This window comes from Macaca mulatta, chromosome 6 (assembly GCF_049350105.2).
Source record: "Macaca mulatta isolate MMU2019108-1 chromosome 6, T2T-MMU8v2.0, whole genome shotgun sequence".
In the NCBI taxonomy this organism is placed as follows: Eukaryota; Metazoa; Chordata; class Mammalia; order Primates; family Cercopithecidae; genus Macaca; species Macaca mulatta.
The window spans coordinates 61,348,905-61,369,974 of NC_133411.1; the positions used below are offsets into that span (position 1 = coordinate 61,348,905).

Below are 21,070 nucleotides of genomic sequence, written 5' to 3' on the forward strand. Positions count from 1 at the left end.
GGGAAATTCATGAATGAAATTCATTCATTCAGGTGCTACGAAGAAGGAAGATATGATGCTAGGAGACTCTACAGAAAGAGTTGACATAAAGGAAAGTCAGAGAAGTACTTTTCACATAAGAGCATCGGAAAAGATGTTTCTAGATGCAGAATATCTAACTAATGGAGGTTTAAACAATTAAGTCATTTACTATCTCATGTAACAGGAAGTTTGGAGGTATTTTCATCAGGTTTGGTTTAGAAGTCGGTTCAGGATTGGCTCAATGATGTCAACAAAGCCCTAGACTCTTTTCCTCTCTTTATTCTTCCACCTCTTCTTGCTAGCTAAGTTCTTATGCTTGTCCCCTCAAGTTCAGAAGATGCCACAATTCTAGGCATTATGTTCTCATACAACTGAATTCAGAGGCAGGAAAAGAGGTATTTCTTCTTGTATGTCTTTTTTTTTTTTTTCCGGAAGTCTTTTTTCTCAAAAGGGATTTCAGATCCCGTTGGCTTTGGACATGTTCATGTGCTACCTGTAGGAGCTCATGGGAAAGCCAACATAGAGCAACTTTAGTGTCTATCATTGGAGTCAGGCTCTGTCAGCAAGGATGGTGGAGGTGAAAAATGCCTGTAAAACATAATTTCTACTACGGGGAGTGACTCTGAAGGATGTGACTCACAGCTGTGATTTGAAGGGCAAGGAAGATGACTACAGAAGAGGCAAAGAAGTGGACTCCAGTAGTTAATATCTTCTGGGGCAGCACATTGAAATAACAAAAATGGCACTTGGACCTAGACATTCTATTAAGGTTAATGGTACAGCCTGTGGTATAGGTGAGATAGTATAAACAAATAAATGCACATATCAAGTTATTTCTGTTCCATTCTAAGACCTATGTCCTGTATGTAAGGTCAGAAAGGACCTCAGGAATGGGCAGCTGAGGGAATCCAGCAGAAGGTGAAGGGAATCAAAGATTCCACTGGAGTGCTGGCAATGCTGATGTTGGATTATGGACTGCATGAAAGACAAAGAGACTAGAGACTGGGGGCTTTCCTGGGGAATTCAGATCCATGGAAGTTGGGGACTAGAATAGGTAGTAGGTGGAGAGGTTGAGCTTTGGTTGATAGGGCCAGTAACAGGGCTATAGTAAGTTGCTCTTATGAACACTGGGACACATCCCGTTACTTCTTGACATAGAAAATCTTTATTAAAATTCACCCAGACACCAAAGCCACCCTTGGGCTTAAAATTTCTCTCTGAAATAGAGAACCCAGAAATAGCCACACACAAGTATGGCCAACTGATATTTTGACAAAGGTGCAAAAGGTACTCTACGGAAGAAGGCTAAACTTTTCAATAAGTAATGCTAGAGTAATTGGATAGCCACCAGCAAAAACCTGAACCGAAACCTCACACCTATTAATGGAAAACTTAACTCACAAAAATGAACCCAAAATGAGCCATAGACTTAAATGTAAAAGGTAAAACTAAAACAACCTTTGAAAGAAAACAAGACAAAATCTTTAGGATGTAGGATTAGAGAATAGTTCTCGGACATGACACCAAAAGCACAATCCATAAATTTAAAAAATGAATAAACTGGACTTCATCAAAATTAAAAATATTTGTTCTGTGGCAGATCTTGTTAAGAAAATGAAAATACAAACTGCAGATTGAAGAAAATATTTGTGAATCATGCATCTGACAAAAGACACATCTAATATATGAAGAACTCTCAGAATGTTACAGGAAAAAAAACAAATAATACTAATTAGAAAAAGGGCAAAAGACATAAGATATTTAACTGAATGGAATATACAGATGGCAGATAAAAACATGAAAAGATATTCAAGATTATTAGCCACCAGGGGAATAAATGTAAAACTGTGATGAGGTATTACTATACATTTATTATTTACTTTAGCTCAGCTAAAATAAAAATAATAATAGAAAATGCTGGTGAGGATACGAAGAAACTGGATCTCTCATACATTGCTGGAGGGAATGTAAAATGTTACAGTCACTCTGGAAAATAGATTCTAATTTCTTTAAAAAATGAAACATACATGTATCACATGACCCGGCAATTGCACTTTTGGGCATGTATCTCAGAGAAATGAAGATTTCTGTCCACATAAAAACCCGTATTCAATTATTCACAGCAGTTTTATTTGTAATAGCCCCAAATGGGAAATAACCAAAAGGTTCTGCAATAGGTGAATGGTTAAACAAATTGTGGTACATCCATGCTGTGGAGGAATATTACTCAGCAATAAAAAAGGAATGAACTACTGATAAATGCAACAACTTGCATGGGTCTCAAGTGCATTATGCTAAGTGAAAGCAGCCAATCTCAGAAGGTCACATACTGCATAAGTCCATTTATATAACATCTCAAAATATCAAAATTATAAAATCAGAAACAGAGATCACTAGGGTTAGGAGGGCAGGTGTTACTAAAAAGGTTAGCACCAGGGAGATCTTTGTGAGGGTGGAATAGTTCTGTATCTTGATCATGGTGGTGGTTACACAAAATATGTAATAGAATGATATAGGACTATACAAATACTTTATATCAATGCCAGTTTCCTGGCTTTGATACTGTACTAGAGTTACATGAGATGTAATCACTGGGGGAAACAGGTACACAAGACATCTCTGTACTGTCTTTGCAACTTCATGTGAATCTACAACTATTTCAAAATGAAAAGTTTAAAAGAAAATTTTCTCTGAGGCATCTCTCTCTTGCTTTCTTTCATCCTGTGCATTTCTCTTTACCCGAGTATGACTTTTTTTCTTTCTTTCCCCCTTTCCCTTATGTACTGGGTTTTCCTTTAACCCATAATGCCAAACTAAGTCATTCCCCATCCTCCTGTTGTTCCTATTTATTTAATGAAGGTTATTCTTTCATGTGCTTAATTTTAAAAGCAGGAAAATACTAACTCTTTAAACAAATTTCTTAAAAAACAAAATCCAAAACTAACCTGCTTTTTATTTTATATAATTCAGTTAATCATTGTTCTTTAAGGTCAGAAGTCCACAATACAAACATGTTTCCAACACTTGTATTGGAAGATAATTTTTGTCGTATACGCATGGAGCATTAATATCATTCTTCATGTCTATGGATTATGAACGCACATTTAGGATTTACTGGGGAAACAATGACATAAAATATTATGTTCTATTGATTCTTCATATAAATCTACATGTCAAAAATAATCCTTTGCCAGATCATGTATCTAGATTTTTTGTTTGGAAAATATGAACATTACAACTACAGAACATCAAACTGAATGCAGCCCTGTCCTGAGGGCTTGCAAAGTGAATCTGGCAATACTTTGGAAAAGTACTACTTTAGATTCTAAAGGACCCAAAGAGCTCTCCGGCTTTTCCAGTGGGCTCAGCCCCAACCATTCTAATTTCTTCAATAAATTACGACTTGCAGGTGTTTAAATATGCAAGTATCTTTTGATCTTTTCATTATCATTGTAAAACACCAGTCCTAACAAGCAGTAAAGATTACACTTTATGGCGGTAATATTTACATTTAATGCACTTCTGCATTTCTTCCCACACATTTTTCGTCTTAATTCTTTCAACTAAACGTTTACCCTCTTTTTTTAAGCCTCAGTATTAAAAAGAAAATAAAATCCCACAGAATTTCGCAACATTGCGATTGCACTAGCTTGAGAACGAAGGAAGTTAGTCCCTTGTGGTGATCCGTCCTTTCATCCTGGTGTTTGCCTGCAGCAAGATGGCGGCGGTCTCAATGTCAGTGGCGCTGAGGCAGGCGTTGTGGCGAAGGGTAGTGGCTGTAGCTGCCCTTTCCGTTTCCAGGGTTCCGACCAGGTAACAGAATTGTCACACTTTTCTTCAAGCTTCTTGGGTCCCTCCACTTTTGCGGAGTCTCTGCTGGCTGAATTCCGGAGGAGGCCTCGGGGAAAGCGTCCTCTGCTGACCCTTTTCTCGGGAGAGGTCGGGCGGACTAGGGACTGTCTGCTATCAATGGGCGCTGGCCAGGCGAGTGAGGGCGTGAGTGAGAGGCCGGGGAGGAGGACCTGTGGTTTTCTGGAAGCTTTTGGCTTGTGGCTGAGGGAGAGGGTCCGTGGGGAGGATTTGCCGCCGGAGCTGCAAGCTGAACCTTAGCTTAGAAGGAGAGGTGTCTCACTGATTTCTGTCTTCACTTTCTGCATCCCTTCCATTTGTCACCTGTTTGCCCACGCAGCACTCCAGTCCTTACAGAAGGGTTAAATCACGTATTCCTTCCATGGTTTTAAGTGGTTTTAATTTGGTTTCTACATAGGAAAGTTGTTTATTCATCAGTCTGCTTGGGAGGAAAACTTGTTTGGAATTCAGTGTTAGTAAAAATATCACGGTTAGTGATATTGGAAGGTAATTTTTAAAAGGCTGGTGGTAATGCCCGGAAGTTTTCTAGGGATTTTATTAAAACCTCACAATAATTGAGGGATTGAATTGAGTTGTTGAGAGCTCTTTGCGTCCTTGAGAACCTAAAGTAGTACTCTTCCAAAGTATTGTCAGATTCAGTTGTCAGTTGATTGTTACTGTGTTTCCTTGAAACATTTTTGTGATGATTTTTTTTCGGCCGTATTAACCCTCCATTTTCTGTTTTTCAGAATTTTCCAGAGCTTTATTATAGTGCTACTATACATACATACACACACATATTAGAACAAAGATTAGAAAGGCTGGATGGAGAGATTTGAAGGGGGTAGGAGGGGGATGCAAGTGGTTAAAGGTTGAAAAGAAAGTCTAATGGAATGCTAATTGATTTAGTGTTAAATAAATATAAATGGAATGCAGAAAATTAGGATGAGTTAATTCGGAAGAATTTTTAAGGATGAGTTTTATTAAGGTTTAAATAATGGGTGTTGAGTGGAAAAGAAGAGAGTGTCCCAGTAGGGTCCGTGGCTTGTGAAAAGGCTTGAAAGCTTTAGTAAAACGATTACTAAATACATGGAATATAGTCACTCAAAAGTAAGGGTGCTAAGGTTAGGGAAAGGCAAATGATGTTTGTAGTTAAGTGTTCCATATATGGAAAGTATTTTTCTTTTTTCTTTTCTTTTTTTTCTTTTTTGAGATATAGTCTCACTCTGTCGCCCAGGCTGGAGTGCAGTGGCGCGATCTGGGTTCACTGCAACCTCCGCCTCCCGAGTTCAAGCATTCTCCTGCCGCAGCCTCCTGAGTAGCTGGGATTACAGGCGCGCACCACCATGCCTGGCTAATTTTTGTATTTTTAGCGGAGACGGGGTCTCACCATGTTGGTCAGCCTGGGTTGAGTATTTTTCTAAGGTAAAATACTGGTTAAGGTAAAACACTGGTTAACTTAGAGTAATATAGCGGTGACCAAGATTAGCCCTTCCCTTCGTACACACTATAGGGATTAATTGTGCATTCCCAGATAATAATGTATTCATGGTAGCCCCAGAACTGAAAACAAGTTTGATGGGACCACTGGTTTATGGCTAATCAAAACATGGCTGTAATTTTAAGTCACAGCCGTTTTGTCAGCAATTATAGTAATTGAAGTTAAGATGATATTAGAATTTTGAAACTCTGATGATAATTATTACTGCATATCCAAACTTTAGAGTTTTTGCTTGCAAATGTAAGAGATTTGAAAATAAATCATTTAATCTTGAAAAAAATCTTAGCATAACGCCAAAGAAGACATTTTCTAAATACAAATTAACACATTTATTTGTTTTCTGTGCCACATTTTTACCCCAAGAGCTTGTCATGTTCATCTTAATTTGAGGGAGATTTATAGACCCTCTCCCTTACATATTGTTTGTTCTTCGCCGTTAAGCATTCTTTTTCCATTATGATTTGATAGTAATGAGGATCCGAAAAAGGTGAGTAGAAAGAACCAATTAATGGGAAAATCTGCATCTAAAATTCATTTTACTGTAATGCTTAGAAAAACATTTGCAAATCATGTAACATTTCAGATCATTTGAGTAGAATATGGGAAGTGGAATCAGTAAGGTAAGGAGTGGAGTAGGGAACTGAAGAAAAGGATGCTGTTAGCTGCTACTTTAACTTATGAATTCAATTATAGTATATCATCAGTAAAAAGCAAAACAAAGAATGCAACAACATATACACACAAGAGAAAAAATTAAGTAATGTGAGTGATTCACCTGATCTAATGTGGGTGATTCACCTAATCTAGTTACTCACTGAGCTTGTGCCGTAGTGTTGGTCTCCGTTTCCGTGTGCTTCTCATTTCCCTGTACTGAATGTGAGAAGGGAAAAAAACGGGTTAAATTGTCTACATTATTATTATTATTTTTTTGATATGTAGTTTCGCTCTGTCCCAGTTTAGAGTGCAATGGCGCAATCTCAGCTCACTGCAACCTCTGCCTCCCAGGTTTAAGCGATTCTCCCGCCCCAGCCTCCGGAGTAGCTGGGATTACAGGTGCCCGCCACCACGCCCAGCTAATTTTTGTATTTTTAGTAGAGACGGAGTTTCACCGTGTTAGCCAGGCTGGTCTCAAACTCCTAACCTCAGATGATCCACCCGCCCGGGCCTCCCAGAGGGCTGGGATGACGGGTAAGCCACCGCGCCCGTCCCTAAATTGTCTACATTTATCCTTACTTTCCCTGACTTTCCTAAGGGATTTTCCAGGGTAAATTTAACTATTCTAAATGCATTTATCAGGCAGATGAAATGGCACTGTATTTCAAAATAGCAATACTTAAGATATTTGATGCAGTGCTGTTATTATTTATTCACTTATTTAAGTATCTTCATGTATATTTATCTCACCTCAGTATTTACTAGGTCTTGTATTTTCCTCCAACAAGTCTTTAGGGTGTTAAGTCACCAGAGGATTTTAATTAATGACTGGTGGGGACTGAGTGTATGGGACCTGTTTGTGAGGCCTCTTTTATGCCCTGATAAAGCAGGCTTTATTCTGTTGCTGTATTTCGTTCTTCAGCATTACATAAGGTAGCATGAAATTGAGTCTTCAATTCGATGGGGAATTGAATTTGGACCCTCCAATTAGTAAGCAGTCCTTAAGATTGACAAGAATTCTGTGTATGTTAACAGCTTGCTGGGAAATAGGCTAAGCTCAGATTTAGGACAATTCAGACCAATAGGTTCACTTCTACCTCAGATAAACTAAATTACTCTCCGAGGGGCAGCTATTTTTGCTATCTTTATAACACATTCAAGCCAGAGTTTGAGAGCTTGAAAGGTTTCTAGTATGTTTTCTGATAGGTTTATTTGTTTTGTTTCTTTTCCTCTTTCCAAATGCCCATACTTAGTCAGTTTTCATCAGTAGCAGACATCTTCGTTTAATTTTTGTTAGAAAAATTATTATTAGTTTTTGAGACACAGTCTCATTCTGTTGCTCAGGCTGGAGTGCAGTGGCACAATCTTGGCTAATGCAGTCTCCACCCTCTGGGCTCAGGTGATCCTCCTGCCTTAGCCTTCACAAGTAGCTGGGACTATAGGTGTGCTTGCCACCACGCCCGGCTAATTTTTGCATTTTCAGTACAGACGGAGTTTCACACTGGTCTTGAACACCTGACCACAAGTGATCCGCCCGCCTTGGCCTCCCAAAATGTTGGGATTACAGGCATGAGCCACCGTACCCAACCGGAAAATTAAATATTTTTATATGTAACGTCTGGCATATAGTAAGCCTTCCCTAGATAAATGGTAATTTTATTATCAGTTTGAATAGTCTGAATATTTTTCATTTCTTTAATCTTGGTCATAAGTATTTTGATAGATTGTGTTATTGTTCAAAGTATTCACTACCATTATGTGTAACAGGATTACATATCCAAAAACCACTGGCCAAATGACTTGCTTTATCCAGTGAAATGTTAGTGGAAATAATATACCATGTCAAACAGGAGCTTTGAGAGCTGTCCTGTGTTTTGTCATATTCCTTTTCCCTCTGATGTGAGGTAGGCATACTCTAGGTGGGGTCTGCTGTTTTAGCCCACATCTTGGATTGTAGACTACATAGCACAAAGCAGAAACTGATTCTTGTTGCAAGATTTTATAGAATATAAATTGAGTGAAAAATAAACCTTTGCTGTAAGCCACAAAAGTGTTTGGTTGTTGGTTACCTCAGCATTGCAACCTATACTGACTCTATTTTATATACACGCATATTTGCAATTGCACAGGTTTTAGCACATGAACTGGTATATCAGCAGTGAGGTTTCAAGCTTTTTGAGGACATGACCACATTTTTATTTATTTTTGTGTACTTCATGGCATCTAGTGTAATGGCTTGCATGTAGCAGGTAAATGCTTATCTTACAGATGAATAAATACATATTTAGAGATGAGTGGTTGTGAGGAAAAGCAGGGAGCATTACACAGTGTTTCTTTTAATAGCCTCATCAGCGATAGCCAGGTAGGCACTAACCTACATAAATATGAATATAAACTATATACAACACGTATTCTTTCTAATTATTTGCAATTGTCTGAGTGTAGGATATTCACCTAGAACTCTCTTAACTTTTGGATTGAAGTTGTCTTATGAATAGCTTTTGTACTCATACACTTTGACAATGTTCAGACACTTCTTTTGTATTCAAATTTAAAAATGCAAGAGGAAATGAATCTATTTGGGAAGGGGTACCCTTGGAACATGAGAACTTTTTTGGAGTAAGAGTAACTTTGTGAAGTTTTAGAAAGTTAGTAATACGGCCAGGTGCGGTGGCTCAGCCTGTAATCCTAGCACTTTGGGAGGCCGAGGCGGGTGGATCATGAGGTCAGGATTTGGAGACCAGCCTGGTCAACATGGTGAAATGCCGTCTCTACTAAAAAATACAAAAATTAGCTGGGTGCGTTGGCGGGTGCCTGTAATCCCAGCTACTCGGGAGGCTGAGGCAGGAGAATCGCTTGAACCTGGGAGGCGGAGGTTGCAGTGACACGAGATCGCGCCACTGCACTCTAGCCTGGGTAACAGGGCAAGACTCCAAAAAAAAAAAGTTAATACATGGAACTTAATGGAGAAAGATGGAGCAACTTGGTTCCTGTATAATACTTGCTAGAAGAGATCTGTTTGGTATGAGGTATACATAGAATTTAGACAGAATGCATATTGTCTGTACTGAATACAAACAATTTCAAATGGAAGAGCTTCTAAAATAGATCCCTTGATAGAAGCTGAGAATGGTTTATTCTGAGTAAAATTAATTCCAAGTAACATTTACTTTTAATTTACTGTGTATCAGCTACTGTGCCAAGGATTTCACCTGTATTGTCTCATATGTTTCCCACACTAATCCTATCAACTCAGGTGTTGTAATCCTTATTTTTCAGATGAGGAAACAGGTACAGAAGTGAAATTACTTAAGTTTACATTGCCAGGAAATGATTGGTTCCAGGACTCCTCAAGGACACCAAAATCCGTGGATGCTCAAGTCCCTGATTTAAGATGGTGTAGTATTTGTGTATAAGTTCTGCACGTCCTCCTATATACTTTAAATCATCTCTAGATTACTTATGATACCTAATACAATGTAAGTGCTTTGTAAATAATTGTTATCTTGTATTGTTTAGGAAATAATGACAAGAAAAAAGACTGTACATGATTAAGTACAATATCTGTAAAGATAAGTACAGATGCAGTTATTCCCCCCCGCCGAGTGTTTTATTTATTTATTTATTTTATTATTTTTTTTTGAGATGGAGTCTTGCTTTGTCACCCAGGCTGGAATGCAGTGGCGCGATCTCGGTTCACTGCGACCTCTGCCTCCCGGGTTCAAGCAATTCTCCTGCCTCAGCCTCCCGAGTAGCTGGTATTACAGGCACGCACCACCACGCCCGGCTAATTTCTTTGTATTTTAATTAGAGATGGGTTTCACCATGTTGGTCAGGCTGGTCTCAAACTCCTGACCTCGTGATCCACCTGCCTTGGCCTCCCAAAGTGCTGGAATTACAGGAGTGAGCCACTGAGCCCAGCCCCCTTTAATATTTTAAATCTGAGGTTGGTTGAATTCATGATGCGGAACCCACGGATGCAGAGGGTTAACTGTAGTCTGATATAGCAGTCTAAATGAATATGTTGACTTTTGCAGTGAGGAGTATTATGTCTAGTAATCAGTTCAAACCCTAATGTCCTCTCTGTTTTTTCTGCCTTTTAGCAAAGTGTTTTCTTTATTTGAGAGACCATGGAATACTCTTATTTTTACTGTTGCTCCATGGTTCCGTTTATACAGTGAGAGTTACCAAATGCACAATTAGTTGTTTATTTTTTTTAAGCTAATGATTTTTTCCCCCTTAATTTTGTAATTATTTTTGGTGAGGGACTTTCCATAGGTGACTTATACTTTTTTACCCTCTTAAAAAATATATAGTGCATGTATTAAACAAGATATACTGGACATGTTTTTTTTTCTGTTTTCTTACTGATTCCATTGATCATTAGGAAAAGCAGTTGTATTCTGTGGCCTTTAGGAAGGATTAAGTGTCTGCTGTGCTTTCTGAGTTCTCATGTCTGCTTTTTAATAGTATTACATTCTTCCTTAACTGGTCTGCTTCCCTTTAGCAGTTTTAGCACCCCTTTTTCATTTATTATGGATTTGAATGTCAACCAACTAAACCTATTAGAATTTTGTGTAAAACCAAGTATGCTTAATAAAATTCTGATGATGACAGAAGTTTACTGTTTGTGATTAAAGACTTGAGCTCTTTTAAGGTTAACAAGTAATTGTATTTAATATATGAGCTCTTGTGACTTTTCTAGCTTGTAGAAGTCCAAAGATCCTGATGGAACCCTGTTGAACCTGCATTATGCAGTGACCACGTTCTTCACAACAACTTTCATCTAAATATTTGAATAGTTTAATAAACTATTTTAATTTTTTTCTTTTAATTCAGAAATTCTGAATTCTTGTTTCAAGTTCTATTTTGTTGTCTGTTACTGAGTATTTTGGTAGTTAAATACGACTTTAGGTTCTTTAGAACTAGTTAATTGCTCAAAGGTGACCTTTTCTTCTTGTCTGTTCTCACTAGACTTAATTTTTCTTTTATGGGCTCATTCTCCAGGTCACTGGTTTTTAAACCCTTGTGCATCAAAATTATCTGTTGTGTGCCTAAAAAATTCAGATGCCTTGTCCCCAGTCTATATTGGTTCAGTAAGTTTAGGTTGAGGCTTAGCTCTATGGTGATTCTAATGGGAAGCTAGGGCTGAAAACTGATTAAAAAAAAAAGAAGTTTCCATATTATATCCTGTAAGACTTAGGAAATACATTTTTCCTTGGAAGAAAGTTCAGGGAGATTTCCAGAAACAAAAATTCTTCCATTTTTGCATATTTTTCTATTCTAAATTAAGTTTTATGCTTTTCACCCATGCACATAAGAGGTATTTTCTTGGAGAAAGTTTCCTTAGAGGGAAAAAAGGCATTTTGATAATTTTGGAGAAAGCAGGCCATATTACTGTCTCTCCAGAGACTCTTGTTCTTCCTTTTGGAAGGGCTCAGATTTAATATAGCACAGCTGTTGAACTCTGCCCTTCAAAATTTTAAGAAAGTGTTTTATCCTTTAAAATGGAAAGGGCTTTTTTAGGGGGGTGGTCTTTGGCTGGTTGTAGTTCTCTAAGAAAGTTTCATGCTTCTCTATTCTTTTGTGTTTGAATTGTTTCAAATGTTGAGAGAACTGTCTCTGGGAGTAAAATCTGGCTGCTTTTGCAATATGTTTTCTGTATTCTTAAACAAAGCTAGATGAAGAGTTTGTTTTTTTGTGTTTTCTAGGACTCAAAAATATGTTTTTCCCTTTATTCAGCCACTTCATACATAAGTAAATGGTCCTTGAATAGGGCTTACTAGACAAAAGATTCTGTTCTAGATGACTGTTCAGCAAGCCATATGCTTCTCCTAAAAATGTCAGTCTGTCTTGATGAGCTTTAAAGTGAATACAGATGTTTTGGCTCTTTTGAGGACTACCACTCTTTGTATGGAAAGAGTACTTCTTTTTCAAATGATCTCTTCAATATACTTACAGAAATTTGCATGAAATTTATGACTTTTGCCTTTTAAGTCTAACAAGATTAGACTTAGACATTTGTAATTTGAATTTAATTTTAATATTCATAGTACAAATGAGATTTGGGGAAATAAAATACATTTCATAATATGGCTTTTTGTTCAGATCTTGTATTCAACCTTTTAAAAAATGTGAAACTTAAAGTGCTTTGTAATATTTACTTTTGTGCAATAAAAAGTGATATTTTGGCAGGAAAGGTTGCCTTTTTAGATGTTCAGTGTCTTCTATCTTTGTAGGTTAACTCTAGAGTTATAGTTCATAGATTTATGTAATATTTAAGTTGGAAGAAAACTCTAGAATCATTAAGTCCAATCCTTTGTTTAATGCAAGAATCTTTAGAACTTCCTGCTTCTTGATTATCTAGTTGTTGAGGAAGTTTGGTGACTTTCTGATAACCCCAGAAAACACACTGTACGTTTAGACTTACTGGTAAGTGATATTTTTCTTTGAAACTATGTAGAACAAGTTTAACCCCGTATACACTTGTCAGCCCTTCAGATAATTGAAGACATTTGTCGTCACTCATCCTCCCTGCAAGTCTGTGCTCCAGGCTTAGCATGTCCAGTTTGTTTACTCTTTATTAATGATCAAATTTCCTGATGCTTTACTACCTCTTGGTACCCTTTAGGATGTTTTCCATTTTGTCAGTGTTGATCTTTGAACTATATACTGTACTTTTGTTTAAATGAGATTATCAGAGATGATAGTTTCATGAGCTGTGATTGAATTAAGGAAAAAAGTTGACTCTAGGTTGGATTTATTTTATTTTTAAAATTATAAAGAAAAATTAACTGTTTCCCTTTTGGTGTATACTTCTTAGAGTTTTAACACATGTATGGGTTATGTGTAATCACCACCATAATCGTAGTACAGAATACAGTAATATTATGCAAATAACTGTTTTACTGTATTGTTTCAGGGTACAGAATACCAAAAGACTTCATTACCCCAAGACTCCCTCATGTTATCCTTCCCTGAACGCTGTAATCCCTGTTCACAGTTATCTGTTTTCATCTTTATAGTTTTACAGTTTTGAGACTGTAATATAAATGTAGTCATATAGTATATAACCTTTTGAGATTGTCTTTATTCAGCATAAAGCCTTTGAACTTCATATAAGTTTCATGTATCAATGGTTTGTTCTTTTTTACTGCTAAGTAGTAGTCCATTGTGTGGAGGTACCACAGTTTATCCGTTTATCTATTGAAGGACATATGAATTATTTCTGGCTTTTGGCAGTGTAAATAGAGCTGCTGTAAACACTTGCATACAGGATTTTATGTGAATTATGATTTTGTTTTTCTACAGTAAATGCCTAGGTAGGAGATTCCTGGGTCATAGCTAAGTATATGTTTAACTTTATAAGAAACTGTCAGACTGTTTTCCGGAGTGGTTGTACCATTTTGCTTTCCACCAGCACCACATGAAACTTTTAGTTGTTTTGCATCCTTGTTAACATTTGTATTGTCAGTTTTTTTTTTTTTTTTTTTTTTTTCCTTGAGACGGAGTCTTGCTCTGTCACCCAGGCTGAAGTGCAGTGGCAACATCTTGGCTCACTGCAAGCTTCGACTCCCGATTTCAAGCGATTGTCCTGCCTCAGCCTCCTGAGTAGCTGGGATTACAGGTGCACGCCACCATGCTTGGCTAATTTTTGTATTTTTAGTAGAGACGGAGTTTCACCATGTTGGTCAGGCTGGTCTCGAACTCCTGACCTCGTAATCTGCCTGCCTCGGCCTCCCCAAGTGCTGGGATTATAGGCATGAGCCACCGCGTCTGGCTGTATTTTTTATTTTAGCCATTCTAGTAGGTGTTTAATGGTATTTCATTATGGATTTTTATTTTGGAGTGGCTTTATTGAGCTATAATTTATATATTATAAAATTTACTCATATAAAGTATACAATTTGATGGGTTTTAGTATATTCACAGAATTGTACAACCAAAACTACAATTTTAGAACATTTCCATCACTCAAAAGGAAACTCTGTACCCATTAGCAGTCACTTCTCCCCGAGTCCTAGATAATGACTAACCTTCTTTTTGTCTCTGTAGATTTGCTTATTCTGGACATTTTATACAAATGCAGTCATATAATATATCATCTTTTGTGACAGGCTTCTTTCACTTAGCATAATGTTTTCAAAGTTTATCCAAGTTGTAGCATGTACCAGTACTTTATTCCTTTTTATTGAAGAATAGTTTTCTATTGTATGGACAAACCACATTTTATTTTTAAGGGACATCTGGATTGTTTCTACCTTTTGGCTATATGAATAGTGTTCTGTGGACATTCAGGTACAAGTTTTTATGTCAACATATGTTTTTATTGTTTTGGGTGTATACCTCAGAGTAGAATTGCAGGATAATGTAATAACTCTATATTTAGCCTTTTGAGTAACTGTCAGACTGTTTTCCAAAGTGGCTGTACTGTTTTACATTCCCACCAGCAGTGAATGAGGGTTTCACTGTCTTTGCATCCTCTCCAACTTTGTTATTATCTATCTTTTTGAAATTAAAACTATCCTAGTGAGTGTAAGATGGTGTCTCATTCTGATTTTGATATGTACTTATACGATGGCTAACTCATTGTGGTTTTAATATGCATTTCTCTAATGGCAGATGATGTTGAACTTTGGTGAAGTATCTGTTTATGTCTTTTGCCCATTTTTAATCATGTTATTTTCTTATTGTTCAGCTTTTATAGTTCCTAAAATATTCTGGATACAAATTCTTTGTCATGTATGGGAAAAAATATATCTCTCTAGGTTCATGGTTGAGCCCCCTACAACAAAAGACAGTTGAAGAAGAGAAAAGCATACAAATGTATTTAGTATAAGTTTTATGTAACATGGGAGCTTTCATAAGGAGATAAAGATCCAAAGAAACAGTTAAACTTGTGTATTTTTATGCTTAGGTTAGGTGAAGAGTACATAGTCAGGGAGAAATATGATAGAACAAAGGGGATTTGATATATGGTAATAAGCTGGGGGAAACAGCAAAGCCAGTTTGTTCTGGTTCATCTCTGTGGTGGACCATTTGTCTTCAGAGATAACAGTGTTCCTTTCTTTCGGATATAGGGAAGACACCTCTCACATTAGAGTTTTATAGGGAAGGTTAGATAATCCTAGATTTCATAACCTACTTCAGAAAAGAAGGGATGAGGGAAGAAGGTCAAAGGTACCTTCCTACTTTGGGCGTTTTTCAGTATTACAAGGTGGCACATTTTGGGGTAGCATGTCCTGAACTCTACCAATCAGATGTGTAATTTTCAAATATTTTCTCCTAATGTGTAGTTTTCCTTTTTCATTCTTTAACATTAGTTTTCACAAAGTAAAAGTTTTAAATTTTGATGAAGTTAGTTTACTAGTATTTTTCCTTTTAATGATTGTGCTTTTGCTGTTGAGCTCTTTGCCTGACCCCAGGCTGTGAAGATTTTTTTCTGTATTTTCTTCTTGAAGTTTTTGTTTTGTTTTGTTTTGTTTTTGTTTTTTTAGGCAGTGTCTCACCCTGTTGCCCAGGCTGGAGTGCAATGGCACAATCTTGGCTCACGGCAACCTCCACCTCCCGGATTCAAGTGGATTCTCCTGCCTTAGCCTCCCAAGTAGCTGGGATTATAGGCGCGTGCCACCACACCTGGCTAATTTTTTGTATCTTTAGTAGAGACGGGGTTTCGCCATGCTGGCCAGGCTGGTCTTGAACTCCCGACCTCGTGATCCACCTGCCTTGGCCTCCCAAAGTCCTGGGATTAGAGGCGTGAGCTACCGTGCCTGGCCTTTGTTTTTTTTTTTTTTTTTAAGAGACAGAGTCTTGCTCTGTTACTCAGGCTGTAGGGTAGTGGTATGATAATGGCTCACCACAGCCTCGACCTCCTGTACTCTAGCGATTCTCTCCCACCTCAGCCTCCTGAGTAGCCAGGACTACAGGTGCACACCACCATGCCAGGCTAATTTTTATATTTTTTTTTGTAGAGATGGATGCCTCCCTATGTTGCCCAGACTGGTCTTGAATCCTGGGTTGAAGCAGTCCGCCTGCCTAGGCTCCCCAAAGTACTGGGATTACAGTTGTGAGCCACTGCACCTGGCCCATCTTTCTTTTTTCAAAATTGTAGCTATTTTAGCTCCCTTCCATCGTTTAGATTCAGCTCTTTTATATCTATGAAATCCTACTATGATTTTGATTGTATTGTATTAAATCTATAGATTAATTTGGGAAAAGTTGACATTTCTGCTGTGTTGAATCTTTCAATCCATAAACATGGTATGTCTCTATTTATTTCATCAGTGTTGTAGTTTTGAACGTGCAGATCCTGTATATGTTTCGTTAGATTTATGCCTAAGTATCTCAATTTGGGGGAGCTATGGTAAAGAGCATTGCTTTTAAAATTTTCTTTTCTTTATTTTTTAGAGACAGGGCCTTGCTCTGTCATCCAGGTTGGAGTGCAGTGATGCGGTCATAGCTCACTACATCCTTGAGCTCCTGGGCTTAAGCAGTCCTCCCACCTCAGCCTCCCAGGTAGCTGCTACTATAGGCATGTACCACTAAGCTTGACTAATTTTCTTATTTTATTTATTTTATTTTATTTTATTTTATTTTATTTTATTTTATTTTTTTGTAGAGACAGGTTGCTATACTGCCCATGCTGGTCTCAAACTCCTGACCTCAGGTGATCCTCCTTCTTCAGCCTCCCAGAATACTAGGATTATAGATACGAGCCGTTGCATCCAGCCTAAATTTTATTCTCAAATTGCTGTAGATAGAAGTGTGATCGATTTTTGTGGTTGACTTTGTATCCTGCGACCTTGCCACATTTATTTGTTACATCAAGTTATATAAATTTTTTGTAGATTCTTTGGGCTTTCTAAGAAAATAATCATGCAGTCTGTGAAGATAGAAATTTTGTTTCTTCCTTTCTAATCACTAGGTCTTTTGTTTCTTTTTTATTTCCAGGAGGATGCTAAGAATGGTAACAGCAGACATTCTTTTCATTTACCAATATTAAGGGAAAGCATTCAGTTTTTCACCTTTAAGTATAATGTTAGCTAAAGGTTTTTTGTAGAAATACCCTTTATTAGATCGAGGAGGTTCCCTTCTGCTTCTGCTTTGCTAACAGTTTTCATCATGAATGGATGTGTCTAATGCCTTTTATGCATCAGTTGGTGTAGTCTTGTTTTTCTTCTTTAGACTGTTAATATGGTAGATTGATTTTCAAATATTGCATCAGCTTGCATTCTCAATAAACCCCACTTAGTTGTGGTGTTGAATTCTTTTCATATACTGGCATATTTGGTTTGCTAGTGCTTTGTTGAAGATTTTTACATCTGTGTTTATGAAGGATACTGATCTGTAGTTTGTTGCTTTTTTATTTTGGTACTGTGTTTAGATTTGGTATCAGGGTAATGCTGGACTCATAAAAAGAGCTAGGAAATTTTTCTTCATCTTTTCTTTTGAAGTGCTTAGTTTCATGTTACAAATTTAGATATGTTGTATTTTCATTTGGTTCAAAATATTTTATTTCCTTTGAGACTTCCTTTTTGATCTGTAGATTATTTAGAGGTGTTTTGTTTAATTTCCATGTATTTGGAGACTTTCTTTTTTGTTGTTGTTATTTATTTTTTGTTTATATTTATGTTCTGAGAACCCAGTTCCCTGAAGTTTCCTTTATCAGTGTCCATCCAGAAAATTGTGGCTGTCATTACCTTACACTAGAGTTGTACCTAAATCAGGGGCTAAGGGACTAAAGGACAGAGAGAGAAAAAACAGAAAAGCAATGGGTGTTGGCCCCACCTTTTCAGAACCACAGCTCCAACGGACATAGAGGAAGAACCCTCCTTCAGATTTTTGGCTCCTGCACGTTCCACACTGCATGTGGCTATAGGATTGCCTATGGCTGATTCATGGTGTATGAGAGAAAAGAGAAGAAAATGGGGATTTTCTGTCATTTCTCTGAGCATTCGTTTCTTTTCTTGCTCCTTGAGGCAGAGTGCTTCTCCTGGAGAATTGCTCATTTCATGTTTCCAGCCGCATTTAAGTTCAGGCTGGGGACATTCAAGGGAAAAGCTGTTTCAGACTCACTGCTGGTTCAGTGGTCCTTCGAAGTCTGATGATCTTCCCTGATTTGCCTGCTATTTCCTTTTCAGAGCCTTCAAACAGCTGCTCCATGCATCCTTTCCAGATTTTATGGTTGCATTCAGTGGGAAATACAGGGTAGAGTGTGTTTGCTGCATTTTACTCAGGACAAGCCCATCCTAGGATGGATTATTTTTAAAGCTAAACTCTAACATTTCTTGCATCTTAGCACATCTGAATGGATTAAAGGATCTAAAATGACTCAAAATATTATTTATATGATCAGATTCTTTTTTTTTTTTTTTTTTTTTTGGAGACAGAGTCTTGCTCTGTCGCCCAGGCTGGAGCACAGTGACATGATCTTGGTTCACTGCAACCTCTGCCTCCCGGGTTCAATCGATTCATGTACCTCAGCCTCCTGAGTAGCTGGAATTGCAGGTGTGCACCACCATGCCTGGCTAATTTTTTTTTATTTTTGATAGAGATGGGGATTTCGCCATGATGGCCAGGCTGGTTTCAAACTCCTGGCCTCAAGTGGTCTGCCTGCCTCTCTCTCCCAAAGTGCTGGGACTACAGGCGTTAGCCACCGTGCCTAGCTTATACAATCAGATTCTTAACCAGTTGATTCTCAACTGTGGTGGGAGAAAGGGAGGAATTCACATATCATAATCTTGGAAATGGCATAGAGAAAGGGTTTCACAATACATGTACTTGTGGTTGAAAATCATGACTTTAAATAAAAGATATTGCCCATGTAAGTGATGCAGAGGCAGAAAAATACATGGAATCACTGGTTTTGACCATCAAACAATAAATCTTCTTTGAGAGGGTGTAGAGGTCAGAGATCTGTTTGGAGTAATTGATGGAAGTTTCGGTGACTTTTTTCTAGAAATAGATACAGTCATATATATAAAATCAGAGTGGGGGATTAATGGATCCCAGGCTTTGTAGCCTTTCCATAGATAGTATTAGGTCTCATACAGTGTTTTGTTCATACTTGTGTTTAAGTTCTTCTGTTAAGCCTTTCTCACAAGTGACAGAAACCTAAAATCTCAGATGGCTGGCTTAGGCAAGAAGAGAGAATTGGTTTACATTACCAAACAATGGAAAGGGTAAGGGTGCACCTAGCTAGTCTCAGGGACCTGATCTAGAAAGCCACCAGGCTGTTTTTCTAATTTGTCTCTGTCTCGGAATGACAGCTAGTATTTCAGATTGTTTTTTCCCATGTGGTAGAAACTGTAACTGATATAAATTTTTTCAGGTTTATATCTCCATAGCTTTATTACCAGGGAGGGACTGAAAGTTCCTTTCTCTGATACCAAGTTTAAAAATCCTGGAGAAATACTTGATTTGAGTCAGATTAAACAGACTAAGGGTTTACAAAAAATACTCAATGTTTGTAGTTCTTTTTATACTGCTGTATCGTATGAATGTAGATCATAGGAACCTTGAGAGTGAGATGTAATAAAAGCTGGGACCTCCTAGTCAAAAATTTCAAAAAGGAATATTTTGTGTAGTGTTATCTTCAGGGAACAAATAAAGTTTGTGTATATTTTATGGGTTAACCTTCTACCTTTTTTCCTAATGAATTCTGAGACTTTGTTTGCTAATGTTTGTTCACCCATTCAACAAATATTTGTATTTCTTTTCTAGCTTCAAAGGCTGCATTTCTACAGACTTGACTAGGGTGTATGCTCTTGGAACATCTGTTTCGAGGATTAGCAGTGTTCAAGCAAAGGCCAAATACTCATTTCTCAGGGTTTGTGTAGGGCTTCATCTTAGTTTGGCTTCTCCTTGAGTAGAGTCTGAGACAAGGATATAAGCCTAGATGGTTTATTTGAGAGCTTACCTGGAAAGTAGTAGTGAAAAGCCTGGGGAGTGAGATGGGGAACAAAAAAATATGATGTTGCAATTGTTGCTGTGAGCAGTAGAGAAACCTGAGTAGTGTGTAGAATACTACCCAGTGTTACCCATTTGAAAGGTGGAAGGTTTGACCATTTATCCATAAGTTCTCATTCCCCTTTGATTAAAGGTGTTAACTCTTCTGTGCTTTAAACTATACTTGTGCTTCTGAAGATGCTGAGGCATAATGGGTTCACTTGAGGTGGGATGCTAGATGATAATGGGAGTATGAGCTCCTATAGCTGTGGGCCAAGGGAGTGTGACATGAGCATCAAAGATGTCTGTTATAGGAACCTCATAACTAAAGAGTCTCTATAACCTGCTTTTTTTTCTTTTTGGCCCTGGTAAGGGGTCTAATAGCTATTGTTTATTGAGCACTTAGGCATTGAGGTAATTACTTTAGGTATATTGTTTCATCTCACTATAGTAAACATCTCATTTTAGATAGTCTCTTGGTGATTATATTATAGTTTGATATTTTCCCAGGTTGTAGAAGAATTCACCCTTACTGGAATTTGTTTTACTCACCTGTTCTGAAGGATATGACAAAGGATTTGGAAATTGAGATCTTCCAACTCACTTAACTATAAATAATAATAGTTCTCATGGAAAGAGATAGCTTCTTCTATATAATGTTATGTTTAAAGAATTCATGATAGCAGAATATTCCTATGCCATGTGCCAGGGTAGTTGACCCAGGATTGTGTATAACATCCCAGCTAACAAAGATCAACCTACAGTTTTCTTTGAATTTGGTAGCCTAGATGATCTGATTCTCTGGATGAGCATATATTTTCTCTTCAATGATACTGTCTAAAAGACTTAGGGTAGTTAAGAGAATTTTCTTCAACAGCTGCCTTTTAGTCTTGCTCCTGTCCCACTTTCATCTCTGACTGATTATCATTGTGGCAGTCTTGTCTTCCATTTTATTAATGTTTCAGCATACCATTTTAGTGCATAGTTTATACTAGAATGGATGCAACATGCATCTGAGTTTATTTAACAATTTTTAGATTCTTCTTTCCTTAGCTGAGACTTTAAACATTGTTATTCTGTTGCTGATGAAGTCCATGG

General features: G+C 37.5%; 1 protein-coding gene across 2 annotated transcripts in view; it reads left to right on the plus strand.

The window, feature by feature from the left end:
* Positions 1 to 3,731: 3,731 nt before the first annotated feature.
* Positions 3,732 to 21,070, plus strand: part of NDUFS4 (NADH:ubiquinone oxidoreductase subunit S4) — a 116,296-nt gene continuing 98,957 nt past the window's right edge. Inside the window, exons 1-2 of one of the 2 annotated variants that reach the window (XM_015140073.3) lie at positions 3,732 to 3,834; positions 15,997 to 16,074. In XM_015140073.3, the coding sequence (XP_014995559.1) occupies positions 3,740 to 3,834; positions 15,997 to 16,074 (173 nt within the window). In that variant the 5' untranslated portion in view covers positions 3,732 to 3,739. The remainder of the gene's footprint in view (positions 3,835 to 15,996; positions 16,075 to 21,070) is intronic. The other variant, XM_001096347.5, reaches the window with a different exon arrangement.